We start from the raw sequence: 19,516 nt of genomic DNA on the forward strand, positions 1-19,516 counted from the left end.
CTGTCCTCATAGGGCCCTTTCCTCTGCAGAGGGGGGAAAGGTGCTGAAAGCCTAAATCTCAACTGGACGTGATCTGACCATGACAAGGGACTGATGTCAGTATCCCCCACTCTTAGATCTCACTGTTTTCTGAGGAAACAAGGTCTAGAGTGTGGCATTCCACATGCATTGGGCTGATAACATGTTGTGACAGCCCCATGGTCATCATGACAGCCATGAAGTCCTGAGCCACCCCAGAGTCCATTGCCTTGGCATGGATGTTGAAGTCTCCCAAAACGAGCAATCTGGGGGTCCTCAACACTGCTTTTGAGACCAGCTGTGTCAGGGAAACTGCTGGGCAGCAAGGTGTTGTGCTAAACCAGCAGAATCCCTAATCTGTCCTGATTACCCAAAGCCAGGAACAACCACTATTGTTCCCCACGCAACTGGACAGAGAGCCAGGAGAGAGAGAGAATTTCTGTAGACCACAGCAATTCCCACTTCCTGATCCTCAAGTCTGCCCTGACACTGCATTGAGTACCCAGGTGGGCACAGCTGGGTGCAGCCAACTCCGTCCTGCTCACCCACTCAGGTCTCAGTGATACAGACCAGACTCGCCTGCTCATTCATAATCAGATCATGCATAAGGCAGATCTTATTCAGAGCCAACCTGGCATTTAACAGCAGCAGCCGCAGATTTGAGAGCTGTCTGATAAGGAAACCACAATTTCCCCAGTTTGGAGGAGGGGTTGGCATATGGCACAGTTACTAATTGCCTGTGTCATGTGCCCCTTCCTCGGCCTGTGCCACCTCCTACACCATACCTCCCCCTGTCCAGAACTACTATGATTGGGGGCAGGCCCTTGCTCTCCCCAAGTCCCCTCTTCACAGACATGTATTTCTCTTCCTCCTTCCCACACATTAACAGCAACAACAAAGCCAAGCAAAACAAATAAAAAAGTCAAGCATAGAAATAAAAAAACATTTTAAAACACTTACAAACACTTAGGGCAAGGCCGCCTCCCCCCCAAGTCAATGCTGAGGGGTTGGCCCTTGCCCTCCACTGAAGTGGATCCCACCAGGGCTGCTGTCTACATTGTGTAAAATGAATACTTCCTTGAAATGGTCTCCTGTTAAACCTCTTGTATTGTTTTTCATAAGACAATCAAAAACAATTAAATAACATAACAATACTATGAAAGCTGTGTCCGTAGATTCCAGATAGCTTCAGTCAACCCCTGCTTCTTCCTCAGTTATCTCACTCCACTTTCAGAACTAACTTCTCTCCCCACGCCCTTGTAAAGGCTCTTCTAAGTTAGTTCATGCCTGCCATATGCCCTGGCCATGGCAATTTGTCATGCTACTTACAAATTATAATGCTGTCCCATCAAGCTATCTAAACCCTAGTGACTTTTGTTGTCTTCTTATTTCACCAAGCACACAGGAGAGAAATGAAACATCTTGCTGTTTCTTTTAAAATGTTATTAAATGAAAATTAATTATTCTCTTCAAGGTGGAACAGAAATTGTAACAGAGAGTGACTTTCATAATGGGCATTCTGTAGCTGGAGTTCTAGAGCAAGGAGGTGTTGGCAGAGTACAGCGAGAGAAGATGCTTTATATGGCTGTTAAGGATTCCTCTCAGGAGGATGAAGATATTAGTAAGAATTTTATTTTTGTGTTGCTAAGAGAGTAATCTTGTCATTTTTCTCTTCCCCCTACAATTACTATGAAAGTAAATTGATTTTATCCATATATTGATAACTGATCATTTTATACTTCAAACGAGGATAGAGATCCTAACACATCCAATCTCCTCAAGCTATGTGCAAAGCCCATATGGAGAGGTCATAGCAAACCTAGTCATGAGTGTCCTATTGTTTGCACTATATTGCCACATCACAGACTTGTGATCCAGTATGTAGATGGACAGTTGCCTAGCTGCTATTGGTACCACACTTATATCTGTGCAGTGTGTATTATTTATTTTATGTTTAAGTGAATTTCAGTAATGTTACGGCAGCTGGCATTTACATGGGGATGCTGACAATCCCAGAGGCATTTTGTGAATGTCTGAAAATAACTAGATATTTCTCCGTTTGTTAGACTTACGCCCATGAATGTAGATCATCAAAGTAGGTGATTGTCAACATTCACTTTTTCTTATTTATTTATGCCTTTTGGACGTTCTGAAGTGATTTTATGAACTACAGCACTGTCAGGTTTAATGTCAACACGTTACCGTAACATAAAAATAAGACATCCTATACATAGAGCACATATACATAAGCCCTTCATTAATTAATTTTACATTTTTTATTCATAGATTAGCAGTGAAATTCTGTACATGTCTACTCAAAAGACAATGTCTCATTGAGTTCAACAGGGTTTACTCCAAGGTAAGCAGGTAAACACTATTTTAAGGAATAAGCCCCATGGAAGACAGTGAGACTTACATCAGAGTAAACGCACACAGGATTGTACTCGTGATACATAAATGCCAATAATTTCTCACTTGCAAATTTGTATTTTTTCTACAATGTGGTACAGTTTTATTAGTGGGCAGAGCAATCCAAGGTGGGGTGTAGAGTGAAGTGGCAGACAATCTACCTCTTCATGCTGTCCAGGGTGGGAAGTTGAAAAGGAGTAGGTTGTCTGAGAAACAAACCTTGCAGATCTGTGGGTTTTTATTACCCCCCACACCAATTAAAGCCAATGAAGGAATCATTTCACTATTTTCAGCCTGGAATAGTTCATGGGCCTGCTCTTAGGGGCTTTTGAGGCACCCCTGCCCCTTCCAAATGCCTCCAGCCAGAACTACAGGTCAGGATTACACTGCATTTTTATTCAGTATTCAAAATTTGTTTATACCGTTGTACATCTTAATAATATAAAGAAACATCACCAAACCCACTCTTTTGTTAGTGTTTGCTTTTTTAAAAAAATCTGTACTTTTTAAAAACAACAAATTAATGTCTAAGCCATGCACAGATGCATGTTTTGTTCCTGGTTGAAATTTTACTACAGAGACAATGCTTCTAAGTTACTCATGTTCATTAATTTTAATAGGTCTACTCCCAAGTATGACTTAGTTGGTTAGTATTCATAGGCAAGCCACTCATTCCCTCAATCTGCAAAATTGAAAAAATTATATTACATAGCTGGTGTAAAGATTACTTGGTTACGTATGTAAAGTTATTTGATCACTCCAAATGCTATAGAAATAGGTGTTCTTGTTACATTCTTAGAACTCTATGATGCGGCTATATTATGTTGTGAATAAATTCAAAAGACGACCATATTTAGGTCAATCTTGTGTGCTGAGGAACCATGTTAAACTTGTCACAGCTAATAAATAGCTTTGCAATGCAATTCTAAGCATTTTCATTTAGAAGTAGGTGTAGCCCTTGCCTCACCAACCTCCGAACTGCAGCTTTCTCATGGTATGCACATTGATGCCACTGATGGGAGGCCAGGTGTGGCTGCGCCTCTCCCCGCTGGCTGCTTCTGTTGAGAAGCAACCCCAACCAAGTTAAGTGGGGTTCTTTCCTGGTAGATATGCATGGGTTTGCAGTCTTAGTCATGGGGGTAAACCTTTCAAGACAATTTCATGAATCTGGCATTCAGATTTTGGTTTTTCACACATAGATTGATGTACTCTGGTAGTAGATAACTGTACTGAGTCAAATATGGATTGATTGAGCAAAGATGAAAAGTTGCATGGATAGTGTCATTAATTCCCATACCCTTTAAAACTGAATATAGGTTGTGCTGAAATAGCTGATGAAGTCTACATGGAGGTTATTGTTGGTGAAGAAGAAGCAACATCACTTTCTGACGCACAGCTTGAAGACTCCTGTGTGAATAAAACTTTCGTTCCTGTTGCGTGGGCTGCTGCTTATGGTAGGATGCTAGATTATATCTTAATCTTAATGAGAGTCTCTTCTCCACTCTTGCTTAATTTGCAGTGTTCCCATAGAGTTAATTGCATTGACCAATCTCTTTCTGCCCAAATAATGTTTTGCTATTTTGTGGACATAAGAGAGCAATAAGACATGTTGTACCAAAGAGTATGAATTCATTTTAAAGCAGGGGTCAGCAAACTTGTTCAGCAGGGGGCTGGTCCACTGTCCCTCAGACCTTGTGGGGGGCCGGACTGTATTTTTTTTTTGGGGGGGGGGGGAGAACAATTTTCGCCCGCCCACAAAGAGGCCTGAAGATGCTTCGCTTTACCTGTCCCAGTTGTCATCCCAATAGCTGCAGTTGGGCTTCTCCAGCCAGCCAGGCACCGTGGCGGGGTAGGAGGCTGTGTTGGCCAGCGAAGACAAAAGCAGCAGCCCCGGCTGAGGAGCCACAGATGGAGGTAGGGGAACTGGGGCATCACAAGCTTTTACCCACCACCTGCTGCTGCTGTTGCTGCTGCTGCTTCCCAAGAGGCTCCACAGAGAAGAAGACAGAGCCACCTGCCAACCCACAAGCGGCGGCCACGGCCACCGCAACAACCCGTCTGAACGCCATGGGAGGAATGAAGGAGGGAGGCAGGCAGCGATGAAGAAAGTGTGCGAGGAAGCGGCGCGGAAAAGGGGCGTGGAGAAGAAAGGGAGGGTGGACTGAGGGAGAGGGAGGAGGAGCAGGAGGAAAACGCAGAAGCAGCTGGCACCCGGCGTCACACGCCCCCTTCACAGCGCCACCCTGTTTAGGCGGGTGGGCAGGCGAGCCAACTCCCGCCATTGATGACGCCTGGCGTGGGACAAGATTGCTCTGTCCTCAAGGATAAAAGCGCTGCCATGAGAGGGAGAGGGATGGAGAGGGAAAGAACATGCGCACTGGCAATCCACTCGGCAATTCCCGGACCGTCCGTGGGCTGGATCTAGAAGGCAATTGGGCCTGATCTGGCCCGCGGACCTTAGTTTGTCGACCCATGTTTTAAAGGCTCCAGAATGCTTTCCACCTTTTCCAGTTCGTATATGGGTTGAGATACCTTCAAAATGACGTTTTGTAGTTTAATACTTACTGTTACTAAGGGAGTGCAAAGTCTTGCTCAAAAAATGCGTTTTCAAGCACTTAGTTGTATATTCTGTTTATAATTACAGAAAGTTGCCAGCCCACCTACACTTGGACTCCAAGTACTCCTCCTCTGAGGCAACTCCTGTTCCACCTATTCTCCTTTCCTCAGAAATAGTTGATCTCACCTGATGAAATTAGAAAAGCATTTGAAACAAACCTGCAGAATAAAATAAAAATTATATTTCATTGAAAAAGAACCTCTGCTGCTAGATGGCAAATTCAGTTGTTGTTGCAAGTGTGATCAGGTCATATGCTATCTGACCAGTGTATAAAAGCAGGTGTCTACAAATACCATCACCACAGTTGCCATGGTTATTGTAGAAGAAGCTATTGTATTTTGCCCTTTTGTTCTTTTAACTGTCGGTATTTCCCATTTTAAGCAGACAATATAGGCTGTTGCTGCTGCTGTGCCTTCCATCCTGTCTCATAAGTGGCTGACCAGAAGCACACAGCATAATTTTTAAACTTCCTTTCTACTTCCCTTATTCCATTTAGTTCCTGCTTCCATATATACCCTTATCTGTTCCTTTTCACTGGTATAAAGGCAGGGCTGGCTCAGGATGCTTGGCCACTTGAGGCAAAACTTAAAATGATGCTCTGCTGCCACAGCTCCCCACTGCCACCACATCTGCAGCTGCTGCCACTGTCTGAGCCAGCTGGAGGTGGCCTGAGAGTAAAAGGAGGCTGGAGAGGGGTGGGCAGCGGCAGGCAGTGCATGATGGTGGGAATGGGTAGCATGTTGTGCTCAGTGGAGGTGGCCAACAAGTGCAGGAGGTGGCGAGCAGCACACTCCTTGGAAGCCAGATCTACCATCCTTCCCAGCTGTCTGCAACCTGCTGTTTGAGGTGATGGCCTTACTGTGCCTCTTGGGCAGGCTGTCCCTGATCAAGTGTTATAGTGCAGGGTCGAGAGATGGTTGGCCAAATAATATCTGTGTGTGTGTGTGTGTGTGTGTGTGTGTACACACACACATATATATGGGCAATAGCTCAATGGTAGAGCATATACATTGCTTTTAGAAGGTCTCTGGTTCAATTCACAACATTTCCATTTAGTAAGGTTCTCAGGTAGATGCTGCTGAAAAAGACAATTGTCTAAAATCTTGGCAAGCTACTGTCATCAACAGAACTGGAATAAATGGACAAGAGGTCAGACTCAGTGTAGATCCAATCTCATTCATTCATATGAGGCTTGTTGTTGCTGAATGGCGTGACAGTACTGTTAATGCTGTGACCTCTGCTTATGTGGCAAATGTTATTTTTAAAAATAGTTTCACACAAACATTTAAAGGCTAACCTTTTCCCCTAGGAGATGATAGAAGACTTCCCCGGAGGTATGAAGACTGTCAAACACCAGGTGAGTAGATGAAGACTTGCTTATATGTCTAGTATTGCAAAGCAGTTCTTAACTACATTTAGGCTCCATCAGCAATTTAATAAGAATCAGCACATTAATGTTAGAATAGCAGATAAATTAAATGTAAAAGAAAGCAACATTACAGTATGATATTAATCAGTTATTTGGGTAGGGCTGTCCATAGCTGCAGCCGTTGTTACCGCAGCTGTGACATTACCAAAATAAACCCTCTTCACCTCTGCTTCATTTGGGTGAAAGTCTCTATCAAGAATCTAAAGGAAGCAGGAAGGAATTTGGGAAGGGAAACTAAGTTGGAGCAGAGAGCTGTGTATCAGGTTCTTTGATGGGACAATTTTTGTTCCTTTCTCCCCTATCAGTTCTGGAACCAGTGAATCTTTCATTATAGGAGTGCTTTTGGACATGTTTACTTAAGCGTGTTTACTCAAAAATAAGTCCCACTGAGTTCATTGGGGGTTATTTCAAGTAATGTGCATATGGTTGCAGCCTGAATATACATAGACTCATATATGAGAATCATATTAGCTGACAGCATTTATTTATTTATTTATTTGATTGATTAACTCAAAATATTTTTCCCTGCTCTTCAGCTGACTCCAGAATGGCTTATGTAAAATGAATAGAAACAAAAGCAAATAATTGCTTTCATAGAATTCTAATAGAACATGTGTTATATTAAACAATGTATGTAGCTATTTCCGGCGAGTGCTTCTAGCATCTTATTACGAAGCAGAATCTCATTGTCTCACTCTCAGTGCAAACACAATTGCAGCGGCTGGTTCTTTCGCTAAACAGCTTCAGTTTTCAAAATAAGCTCCTACAAGGAAGCTACTTGCAACATTGTGATGCGTATCTGGTCTTTCATATCAGGACCCAACTTGGATGCAAGATTAGAAAGCAAAAATGGTAATGCAACACAATACCTGCAAATCTGTGATAGCATTAGCACAAACAGACTTCTTAAACAGAAAGCCAAAAAAAGGAGGAGAGGGGAAGCAAGGCAGTGGCAAACAGGTAAAATTACTTTCTTGGCTAGAATTTACCTACTTATCTGTAGCATTTAACATTATTAAATTAGAATAAAAAAGAGTAGTTATTGCCACATTCTTACATCATTAGGAGGGTGGTTTGTTTAAAGAGAAAACTACAATAAAATTTTGTCCAATTTTCTCTTATTTTATTATCTGCACTGTCAGAAGAGTATTTCCTGACTTATTTATACTGCAATTTCATGTAGTATTCATGTAGTAGCTAAGGTCTTGTTACATTAACATAGTAGGAGGGACATGGGTTGGAAATGGCAAAAAGATAATTTATAAGATATTGTTCTTTAGTGTGTTGCATTGTGGGTTTGTACACATAAAACAGCTAGCAGAAATTGTAATTTGAAATCTTTTACCAATCAGCAAGAGGAAAAGAATCCCCACCCAGGTTCATTTTGTTTGCAGAATTTATATAGAAATAAGACTACGAGGTAGTCCTTGTGGTGCATTGTCACCTGCACAGCAGTAGAGAATATTCTCATAATTCAGCCACTTACCATTTACAGTTTTCTGTCTGAAAACAAAAATAAAAAAGTATTGGGGAATAAAAATATCCAAAGAAAATGACTGAATTTTGCAATAGAGGTCCTTTTTTATTCCAGCCAGTGTGAAATACTGGAGTAAAAGTTTTCAAACAAAAACTATCCAGGAAAACTGATATAAGTACAGTACACATACCGTGTATGTGTGTTTCCAAACACCAGGGGGAATAAAATATCCCATGTTTGGAAGCTTTTTGTTCCTGCTAACCTAAAGTGTTGAGGTAAAACTGTCCCATGCCATTTTTCAAACAAAAACTGATTTATGGAAGCCTGACACCATATATGTTTTTGTTTTGGAACTACCCTGAGGTACATTGGAACTTGGCTTGGGATAGTAAATTGTCTCTCAAAGCAATCCATATATAATAGTTGCTTTCTGGTATTGGATGAGGAGTTGTTAGCCAAAATACCATTGACAAGTGTTTTGAACTTGTCACACTAGAAAGTTGCTAAGTTGCTAAACTGAAAAGACTGTAAGAGGAAGGTCTGGCCTTGTATGCCTCTTCTTTGAGGCTGCATAACGATTTGCAGTGTTAGAGTAGAGATTTTGGAGACAGTAAAAAGGAGGCATTCCAATAATGTGCTGAAACTGGATCCATAGAATCCATCCCCCTCCCACTGCACTGACATGTCCCCAGAATTGGGGGGAAACTATGCTAACCCTGTAGCTGGCATTGTTTATTTCCCTCCATTTGGAATACAGTGGAAACTTGGTTGTCAAACACTTTGGAAGTTGAACATTTAGGCTTTTTAACACCGACAACCTGGAAGTGAATGCTTCTGTTTTCTAACGTGCCTCGGAAATCAAATGGCTTCCGAGGCTTGTATCTCCATTTTTTCAATGGATTTTGCCGACCTCCTATTGCGCGTCGGTTGTCTAACGTTTCAGAAGTCGAATGGTCTTCTAGAACGGATTACATTCGGCAACCAAGGTCCCACTGTAAATGGGAAGGTAACTTTTAAAAAGAAATAAAAAATGATAACAGGAAAGGAAAAATTTATAAAAGGCAAAATGCAGCCCTGCCCTCCTCCACACTTTTTGCCCTGCTGGCCTGAGCCTGGTGGGCCATAGGAAAAGTTGTTAATCTGCCTTTAGTTCTCTCTCCACTCCCACTTTTGGATTGCTCTGCTCACTATTTTTTATGATATTGTGTTGTGTTTGACTGAAGTCAGAATTATTCTTTTTCTTGTTACAATTTATTTCATGATATTTTATGTTTATTTAAAACAGCTGTTATAATAGGTCCTGATGGACAGCCCTTAACTGTCTACCCTTGTCATATATGTGGAAAAAAATTTAAATCCAGGGGATTCTTGAAAAGGCATATGAAAAACCACCCAGATCACATGATTAAGAAGAAGTACCAATGCACAGATTGTGATTTTACAACTAACAAGAAAGTAAGCTTTCATAATCATTTGGAAAGCCATAAGCTTATCAACAGAGTTGACAAAACGCACGAATTCACAGAGTACACCAGGCGATACAGTGAAGCAAGCCCACTGAGTTCAAATAAATTGATCTTAAGAGATAAGGAACCTAAATTGCACAAGTGCAAATATTGTGACTATGAGACTGCAGAGCAAGGACTGCTTAATAGACACCTGCTAGCGGTCCACAGCAAGAACTTCCCTCATGTTTGTGTTGAGTGTGGAAAAGGTTTCCGACATCCTTCTGAGCTCAAAAAGCATATGAGGACCCACACAGGGGAGAAGCCTTACCAGTGCCAGCATTGTGTCTTCCGTTGTGCTGATCAGTCCAATCTGAAGACACACATCAAAACCAAGCATGGTACTGACCTGCCCTTTAAGTGTGAACATTGTCCACAGACATTCACAGATGAGAAAGAACTCCAGCAGCACACAGAGTTGTTTCAAGGGCATAAGACTCATCTGTGCCCACATTGTGACCACAAGAGCACCAACTCGAGTGACCTGAAACGACATATAATATCTGTTCACACAAAGGACTTTCCTCACAAATGTGAGGTGTGTGAAAAAGGTTTCCACCGTCCATCAGAGCTCAAAAAGCACAGTGAAACACATAAAGGTAAAAAGATACATCAGTGTAGGCACTGTAACTTTAAGACTTCAGATCCTTTTGTACTTAGTGGACATATCCTCTCAGTTCACACTAAGGACCTGCCTTTCAAATGCAAAAGATGCAAGAAAGGATTTAGGCAACACACTGAACTGAAGAAGCATATGAAGACCCACAGTGGAAGAAAAGTATACCAATGCCAATATTGTGAGTACAGCACTACAGATGCATCAGGCTTCAAGCGGCATGTCATATCAATACACACAAAAGACTATCCGCACAGGTGTGAGTACTGCAAAAAGGGATTCCGTAGACCATCAGAGAAAAAGCAGCATATAATGAGGCATCACAAAGAGGCCTTAATATAATATATGAGCTATAGAAGAAAGCAGTTTAGAAACTGTGACATCATAACTGGGGAACAAAATTCTCATGAACTGTTTCTCCTCTTTTCAAAGTTTGATATTAAATCATAACTTTACACTATTTGTATTATAAGTCTTTTAAATTATTAGGGTTTGACAGGGGATCTCATAGCTCTATGATAGTTGCTCATCAGAACCTAAAGAACACTGTAAAATGCAAAGAGATGAACGTTTGAATAGATGTAGAAAGAGACTGAATGTATTCTGTTTCAAGTATTATACATAACTAAGCTAAAGAAAATATTTTAAGTCAATTATCTTAGCTCTTTACCAACAATGCAATTTAAATCCTTAATGAAAATCAGGGATGGAGTTCTTTAAAAATGTATGTTAAGGCAAATCTAACATTATGCATTTTTTGAACAGTGACACTATATAGAAGTCAGTACTTTGTCATTACATTTTTAAATTGTGCTGGGAAATAGTATTCAGGAATTAAGTCAAATTTTGAGATCTGTCTTTTTTCATTTTTAAAGCAAACACACATTTCATCAGGAAACATTGTTTCTGTTATTTATTTAAGTTCAATGAGCAATATTTAAATGTTTCCCCAGAACTGCTAGCCCATTTTATTGTAGGATGTGATGTTAAAAATACAACATTGTTTTTGAGCTCAAAAGGTATTGTTTGGTGCTAAGGTTAAAGATGTGTATGTATATAATTTCCCTTCTTACGTGAAAAATGCAGTCGAATGTTCAGTATGGCACATATAACAAAAAGTACCTTTTGGCCAACATAATTATTATAAAATTATTGTTATTATTTTAAAAAAGGAAAACAAATAGATAGATGCGGCTTTTGGTGCTAAGGTTTCACACTTCCTTTTTTTGCTTCCTTATTATATTCCCTAAAAAATAATAAACAAAATGAATATCAATACTGCAGTAGTTAGAAATACCTAGAGAATTTTATGGGGCAATGTTCCTGGCAAGGTAGGACTACTGTGGTGTTTTCGTGCTAATAAAAAATGTTTCAGTATAGAAATGAAAGTTGCACCTTTTAATCAATTCATGTGAAACATATAACATATTATAAACATGCATTTTCAATCTGTAATAAAGTTATATATGCAGTAGTTAACCAGGACATTATGCTACCGCTGGAATTTGGAGGTGGATCTTCAGTTTACAGTGTATACATTTGAAATATGCATCCCTTTAAACAATGCTTTGTGTTAGCATGGTGCAAATCAAAATGGCGCTTAGTATAACAAGCTGGTCTAGGACAATTTAATAACTAAAAACTTCATAAATGTTATGCATATAATGTGTACTTTTAAAAAACTTTTTAAAGTTGCTTCATGTTTTTACACAGCTGTTCACATGATAAATTGTAACTTTACTTCATGCTACTATTTTATGGCTTTGTGTTTCAGAAAATATTCATACTTGGTTTTTCCATCAGATGAGAATCCGTTCCTTGAGAACCAATTTCTTTTATATTTCTAAACTTCAGAAAGTTAAGTTTGGGAAACCTTAGAAAACTACTTGTGTTTTATGTGGCTGTAAAAAAATGATGTACACTCTGTAAAATAAGATTGTCACTGTTATGCAAGATTATTATTACTCATTGTAATGAGCATACAATAAAATCCATCTCTTGCACTTCAGGCATGCATTGCTCACTCATCATTTATTTCATAATTTAATTGTTTGATAGCCTGGTCATTATTTTTGAGAACTTACTGTAAATTGCAATCACAGTAAGTAAAGAGGAGAAATAATAGTGTATTTAATTTTTCTCAGTTAAATGCGCAGAAATTTAACTTCCATTTAGAGAAAAAGGTTTGTAGAATGTTTTTTTCCATTTAACTGGTCATGTGTGATTTCAGCTTTTCCTTCTTCTGTGTTCTATTCAGTGAACCAATATTAGTCATTTGCAGTAGTTCAATGAGAGTTGTAACAGTAACATTTAAAGTAGACAAAAAGTAAATGTAGTCTGGTTTGAAATTCATTTTAAGCTTCAGGAGATTTAGCATCTACTTACAGTGTGGGGCACGTATAGTACAGGACCTTAGTTTCCTATTCTGTGGTCCAATCCCCTAGCTGCATATGGTGTGAATGGTGGTGCTTTAATGCTTCTGGGTGAGCAGGTAGCAGGTAGTGGTTGAGATGCTGCCCTAATTCCAGTGGTGGTGGGCAGGCAAGGGCACAGTTGTAGTGGTGGAGGCTGAACAACATTGGGGGTGGAGGCTTAGTTGCTTGGTCTCAATTACTTGTTCCAGCTCTTTCACTCCACCATAAGTTATTGGTAGAATATCTGCTGAGCCCCCTGGTCTGGTGCTGCTGTTGCTGAATGCCAGATCAGTCCATACTCATCCATGACTTGATTGTGGGTGAGCAGGTTGATCTGCCTTGCATTACCGAGACTTCGGTGAGAAGACTGGGTGGGCCTGACTTTACCCAGCTGTGCCCACCTGGGTTTTCAGTACTGTACCAGGCTAGGCAAGACGTTTGAGGCAGGTGTTGAGATAAACTTAGAGCAGGGCTTCCCAAACTTGGGTCTCCAGCTGTTTTTGGACTACAACTCCAATAATAAAAATAAAAACAACAACTTTTATTTATATCCCACCCTCCCCGGCCAAAGTCGGGCTCATCATCAGATATATAACATTAGTATAAAATCAAACAATAATTAAATTACCTCCTAAAAACAGGTCAAAATCAAACTAAAGTCTAATTAGATGGCTTTCTGCAGGGTTGGGAACAATAAGTGCTCATTGGCCCAGCTGTTTACGCTGATCTTATATGGGCCTGTGAGAATGCTGGGAGGCCTCTTTCATATTAGTTCTTATACAAAAAGAAAAAAGTCAGGCTGAGCCCTGACCAAAGGCCTGGTGGAACAATTTTGTCTTGCAGGCCCTGCGGAAAGATGTCAAATCCCGCAAGGCCCTGATCTCTTGTGGCAGAGCATTCTACCAGGCTGAGGCCAAGGCCGAAAAGGCCCTGGCCCTGGTCGAGTCCAGCCTAATCTCTCTGAGGCCCAGGATCTCCAAGATGTTATTATTTGCAGACCATAAGGTCCTCCGTGGGGCGTACCAGGAGAGGCGGTCCCGTAGGTACGAGGGTCCTAGGCTGTATAAGGCTTTAAAGGTTAAAACCAGCACCTTAAACTGGATCCTGTATTCCACCGGTATAGCACTGGATGAATGTGAACGGTATTCTGCACCCGGTGAAGTTTCTGGGTCAGTTTCGAGGGCAGCCCCACGTAGAGTGAGTTACAATAATCAAGCCTGGAGGTGACCGTCGCATGGATCACAGTGGAGAGATCAGGGCGAGAGAGGTAAGGGACCAACTGCTTAGCATGACAGAGATGGAAAAATGCTGCCTTTGTTGTAGCTACAACCTGCGCCTCCATAGAAAGGGAGGCGTCAAGGATTACACCCAAACTCTTGACAGAAGGTGCTGGCACTAATTGCGCCCTCGCAAGAGATGGGAGTTGGCCCTCCAACCCCATATCGTCCCGACCCAGCATACTTCAACCCCAACCTCTGTCTTTGAAGGATTTAGCTTCAACTGGCTCGCACGCAGCCCTCCAGCCACAGCTTCCAAACACCTGACCAGTGTGTCTGGGGCAGTCAGGTTGGCCATCCATCAGCAGATAAGAGTTAGGTGTCATCAGCATACTGATGGCAGCCCAGACTAAAGCTCCGGACAAGCTTGGCGAGGGGACGCATAAAGATGTTAAAAAAATTCAACTCTACTGCTGTTGGCCATCCAAAAGCAACAAAACACGTTTGGACCCGCCCAAAGATGCCACTGGCATGGGCCCACACAAATCTGCATGGACTAGCTCAAAGGCTTGCTAGTCTTTTGACTGGATCTGGGATATGAGCATGTGGTTACCTTGGATTGCTTGCAGGCTCTGCAGTCTAGGAACTTGTCATATCCCTTAAACTTGCACCCCTCAGTACACTCTGGGGCCTTCTTGATATATGACCAACCTGTATGCGCAAATCTGCGGTGCCAGAGATGAAAACAATCATTGTGTGGTGGCACGTTTGCGCACTGCACCTGTGTTACCTCAGGGGGGTCATCAACAGCAATAGGCATCTCAACCACAAACAGCCTATTTTTGCACTCAACACTGTGCAGCTTCTTCCCATCCCTGGAAAAAGAACACATGTTATTTGCAAACGTTACACTGAAACCATCAGCGACAAGAGCAGACACGGATAAAAGACAGTTGGCAATTTCTGGAACCACAAAAGCCTGGACCTCATGGTCTAGGAAAGAACAACATAACATGCCAGACTCAGTTAAAGGTCTTTTGCTCCCATCAGCCAGCGACACAAAATGTCCACTTTTCACAGACTTGCAGTTCCAAAGAAGCCCACTTGATGGCACTAGGGTATGAGTCGCTCCAGTATCGACGACAAAAGAGAGACTAGCTGGTTGTTTAGATTCCTCCAGGGTTGCCATGGATGCAGCTAGGTGGAAAAGAGATGTTTTCTCCTTGCCTTTCTCACTCCGGCCTTTGGCTCTCCCACTCCGCTGTGCCTGAGAACCGTCTCGAGAACCGTCTCTTATCTGCTTCCCCTGCATTCCTTTCCGGCCGTCCTTGGAGTCTTGGGCCTCTAGTGGACAGTTTCTCACGAGGTGTGACGTCGACTCACAGCGAAAACAACTCTTGGAGACTTTGGCTTTTACAGAGCTCTCACAGCTTCTGCTGCCTGCACCCCCACTCCTGGGTGCACAGCTTCCAGAGGAACAGCCTGCAACTGTTTTCCTCTCAGCTCTCTGCCTCTCTCCCTGTCCATCACACAGATGTGTTGAAGCGTAGAAACAGCTTCCAGGAACGTTGCTTTCAGCCCTCACTAGGCTCACGGCCCCCTTTCGGTCTTTGGCTCCCACTGTGGCTTCACACGCCCTCTGCAGTGCCTGCCAAGCAACCCAGGCTTCCTTAATTCCCTCAAGGTGAGGCAAAAGCCAAGCGTCCACGCTTGTTCTTAGCATGCTCAGCACAAGCACACTCTGCTCCCTTTCCAGAGCTGCAGCCACGTCTGCCTCAGTAGCTCTCAGCAGCCTGAGGGGGTTGCATGCAAGACCAGAGCTGTTCTCCCAACAGCCAGTAATACATTCGGTGCAACCAGTCCTCCCAGTTGCTGCCATTCAGCCTCTCAAAAGGCACATTGAAAGACTCGTGCTTGCGGTTGAGCCATCTTCCCCCGGGGCTATAAGCTTACTCACGCTTCTGCTGGCCGGTCCTTCGAATATGCTATCTGCAGCAAGCTCTGCTTTCACCAGTGAAATCAGGACTGCCTCATCCCCAGGCAGGATTTCAGAACTGGCCTTTTCCTTGTGTTCCCTTCTCACACCCGGCAAAATAAACGAAGCCTCCCATAACCTGTTGGATTATCTGCCTGTCCAGTGCGTTTCCTCTGTGCCAAAACTGTCCGTTTTCTCTGCGCAAGCTACTGTGCGCCTCTCCTGCGCACAGCCTATGTGGAAAAACGACCTAAGGCAGTTTTGCAGAGTAGCAGCAGTTGCTTCCGTGTGAGAATGAGAAAGGAAAGAAAGTCCAGACACTGTTCTATCTCTAACAGTGTTTATTTACAAGCAAAAACAACAAACAGTTCCATTGGAACTTGGTCACATCTTGCTCTCTCTCGCTCTCGGAGCAAAGTGAAACTAACTTTCACAGACAAAGAACTTAACAGCTTCCGTTCCGAAGCTCCTTCCCAGATACAGGACATTCAGGAGGTTAACCCTTAACCACCACACTCCACAATACAAATTAATGATGTCACCCAGGGGGGCCCACACCTCATGTGGACACACTCTAATCAACCAGGATGGGCACGGGTCTGTAGAGTTGATTTATTGCCCAGATAAGCCTGGCGTCCGGCCCGCTTCCAATGCTGCACCAGGCCTCTGCATTCCAAAGCTCTGAGCAAAAGCAGAGTTTAGCAGCGTCCAGAGAAAGCTGCTGTCTTCCGTGCTTCAGTGTGCACAAAGCAGAGTCTCACACAGAGATACTAAGAAACTAAAAGCAGTTTATTTACAGCAAAGCTATCCATTGTCTAACACAGCATGCAGCATCGTGAGACACGTCTGCTCCACGTAAAAGCGAAAGCAGAATAGAACAAAGGACTGAGATTCTCGGAAGTGATGCAGGGTCTCTCCCCGCCCCACAGTAGGCAGGATGTACACTCTGAGCTGATTAACCCTGTAAGCTCAGGTTCTCTTCACAGGGTCAACAGGACAAGTGGTGGGCTTTCCAGCTTGGAGGAGTCTGTCCACATCGGCTGTGAGTATCCAATCGAAGTGGTCCAATACTGGACCCGAAGACAGTTGAGGGGGATCCAGTTCCGTTATTGTACAAGTTGGCAGGGAGGTCACGGCAGAGCAACAAGACTTTCTCCGTGAAAAAGGTTGCAAATGCCTCACAGCTGTGTGTCAAATTCATATTTAAATTTGGCCGTCCCTTTAGGGACGTTAGAGACCCAATTATACTAAAAAGTTGCGCTGGGCGAGAGCTAGCGGATGCAATGGAGGCTGAGAAGTAAGACTTCTTAGCAGCCTTCACTGCCATCTCATAGGCTTTCATAAGCGTTCTATTTTTTAAAAAAATAATATTTATTGAAGTTTCAACAAAATTACAAAAATAAAAGAAAATGAAACAAAAAATACAAAATACAGAAAAATAAAAACAATTAAAAACAAAGCAATTTTTCCATATCTTATCTTTCATTTACTTGTTTCCTTGACCTCCTCACACCTCCCTTTTTTGTATTCTAGTTCAGTTAGTTAATTCAGCAAATCCTTTCCATCTTTGTTTTTATCTTTAGTAAAAGGCGAAAGATTTATACGATCTGAAGAGAAACCAGAGTATATAAAAAAGAACCAGAGATAAAAAAGAAAGATGGCGTCATCGTTAGTAGTAGCGTCGACTTGAACTCCGCATCAGTTGATGCTGTTTTTATTATTTTTATCAGTTTCTACTAGCTTTTTTATCAGTTTTTATTAGCTTTTATCAGCCTCAGTTCTTTATTTTTGTTAGTTGGCAGCTATTAATTTACAAAGCTTAGGTCAAGGGCCTGAGTTACAGAAAGTCTAGAAAGCCCTAATTAGCTCCAGCCCAGCAGGAGTGGAGATTAGACGCCCTATCGTGGGTAGACGCCGAGCTTCCTGATTTACAGCAGAAGCTGCTCTGATTTACAGCGGCTCTATCCCTGGAAAATGCCTAGGAAAAAGAAACGACCGGCCTCATCTCCAGAAGGGAGCCCACAGAAGAGCAAGCAGAGCAAAATGGATGATTTTGTAAAAGCACAGAACTCAGAACCTACCACACCAAACAGAACTCATTCCCAGGTAGGTGGGGATGCTTTATTGGGCGGAGATCACCCAGGGGAGAATGCTGAGATGAGCGCTCATGAATTATCCCATGAACTACCATCTGAGGGGGCACCGCTCTATGCAGAAATACTCGCGGACCACTGTCTGCTGACTGCAAGAACAGTGGAGGAAATTAACATCAAATTACAAAAGGTAACGTCTCTCCTGGCGGAGTTGGTGCTCCTGACAGCCAAAAATAGCCAACTCAGTACTAAAGAGACCGACCATAGCGTTGCCCTCCCTCTAGACCATCATGTACAGGGGTGCAACCGGCCTAGACTTGATAACCAAGAGACTACAAATGCTAAAAACAACAAAAGCGAAAGTAGGGACCTGATCCTACAAAGTACTCAAGTAGCTCTGGATATATATCCTTTTAATGGTATCCTGCCTTACTGGAAATCAATCGACAGTGTGAAGAGAAACTTTAAGCTTTTACTAAATATCCATTGCAACACTCTGATCGCGATAAACTTGCTTTGCACGGACCCCCAGCACACTAGACTCATGCTGACATTTTCTGACTCAGCTACCCCTAAAATGCTACTGAAATATAGGGCCATTTTACAGGACTATAATATTGTTTTGAGGCGTGTTTTTAAAGACACAGAACGAAAACAACTACTGCCAAACTTGTCATATAGCCGGACCAACTCCAAGCAATCAGCACCCTCTCTGCCGAAGGGCTTTCGCCACAGGGCCATGATTCATTCGGAAGGGCCGTCAAAGATGAATATGTGCGGTGAACCCAGCTGCAACACTCACTTGGAGAGGAAAACATCAGACCAAAAAGGTCAAACGCACAAAGAACGCCAGCCCAATCTAGATAATTCAAAGATAGGACTCTCCATTACACCTTTGGCAGATCCAGAATTTCACCACCCTCTATCCCAACTGGAATCTGATCAGCCAATGCCAAGTGACGACCCTCCCAAGGGAAATGGGACACATAGAAAGCCAGAGACAGATTTAATTATCTTTGACGAAGACCCCCCGATGGCACCAGCAATCCAAATAACACCGTCGATGCCGGGAAATCGGGAAAATGCTGCAAATCAACCCCGAGAACAACAACACCGTGCATACCCTAAGAACGGTTGCATCATTACCGAACCAGTGGGAGAGCTGATAACAATTTCCCCACCACAATGAAGCCAAGCCAGTTATGGAACGAGCAGCTTTAACATTATCTCATGGAACATAGCGGGTTGGGCTAACAAACTTGGGGACGAGCCATTTCGTGAATATATAATGGGTTTTGACATAATAATGCTGCAGGAAACTTGGGCAACTGATAACATAGTTCTTGACGGTTACGACGTCTATGAAATCAAGGCCTTGGAAGGGGACGCTTGGAAGGGGACGACTGAGGGGGGGCCTAGTAACTCTGGTTTCCACTCAATTGACGTCACAAGTTATTGAGTGCTCAGTTTTCGAGCAGCTGGCACTGGGGATCACCTTGCATATGGAATCCAAGAGTATTATTTTTGTTTCAGTGTATATTCCACCATATACAGTGCAAACACAGATAGAGAGCACGTGGCGTAAAATCCATAGTTTCCTTTATTCCCTACAAATTAGGTACCCTGGCTCGCCATTTTACCTAATGGGAGATATGAATGCCAGAATAGGCTCAAATGATGATAGCCTGGAAATAAAATTCCCAATATTAAGAGATCTAAAGGAAAATAGCGCCCTCTTGCTAAACC

General features: G+C 42.6%; 2 protein-coding genes across 8 annotated transcripts in view; one reads left to right on the forward strand and one right to left on the reverse strand.

The window, feature by feature from the left end:
* Positions 1-12,079, forward strand: part of LOC309361133 (zinc finger protein 711-like) — a 72,005-nt gene extending 59,926 nt beyond the window's left edge. For 2 of the 7 annotated variants that reach the window (XM_081896082.1, XM_081896087.1), the window contains 5 exons: positions 1,493-1,639; positions 3,744-3,881; positions 6,354-6,401; positions 7,290-7,433; positions 9,236-12,079. In XM_081896082.1, coding sequence (XP_081752208.1) covers positions 1,493-1,639; positions 3,744-3,881; positions 6,354-6,401; positions 7,290-7,433; positions 9,236-10,413 — 1,655 coding nt within the window. In that variant the 3' untranslated portion in view covers positions 10,414-12,079. The remainder of the gene's footprint in view (positions 1-1,492; positions 1,640-3,743; positions 3,882-6,353; positions 6,402-7,289; positions 7,434-9,235) is intronic. The other 5 variants (XM_081896083.1, XM_081896084.1, XM_081896088.1 and 2 more) reach the window with 5 other exon arrangements.
* The window catches only part of LOC309361223 (uncharacterized protein), a gene marked incomplete at its 3' end in the record, with an annotated part of 497,879 nt that overhangs the window by 82,877 nt on the left and 395,486 nt on the right, over positions 1-19,516 (reverse strand). The window lies entirely within an intron of this gene.

Source organism: Podarcis melisellensis (assembly GCF_964234715.1).
Source record: "Podarcis melisellensis genome assembly, chromosome: W".
Lineage (NCBI taxonomy): Eukaryota > Metazoa > Chordata > Lepidosauria > Squamata > Lacertidae > Podarcis > Podarcis melisellensis.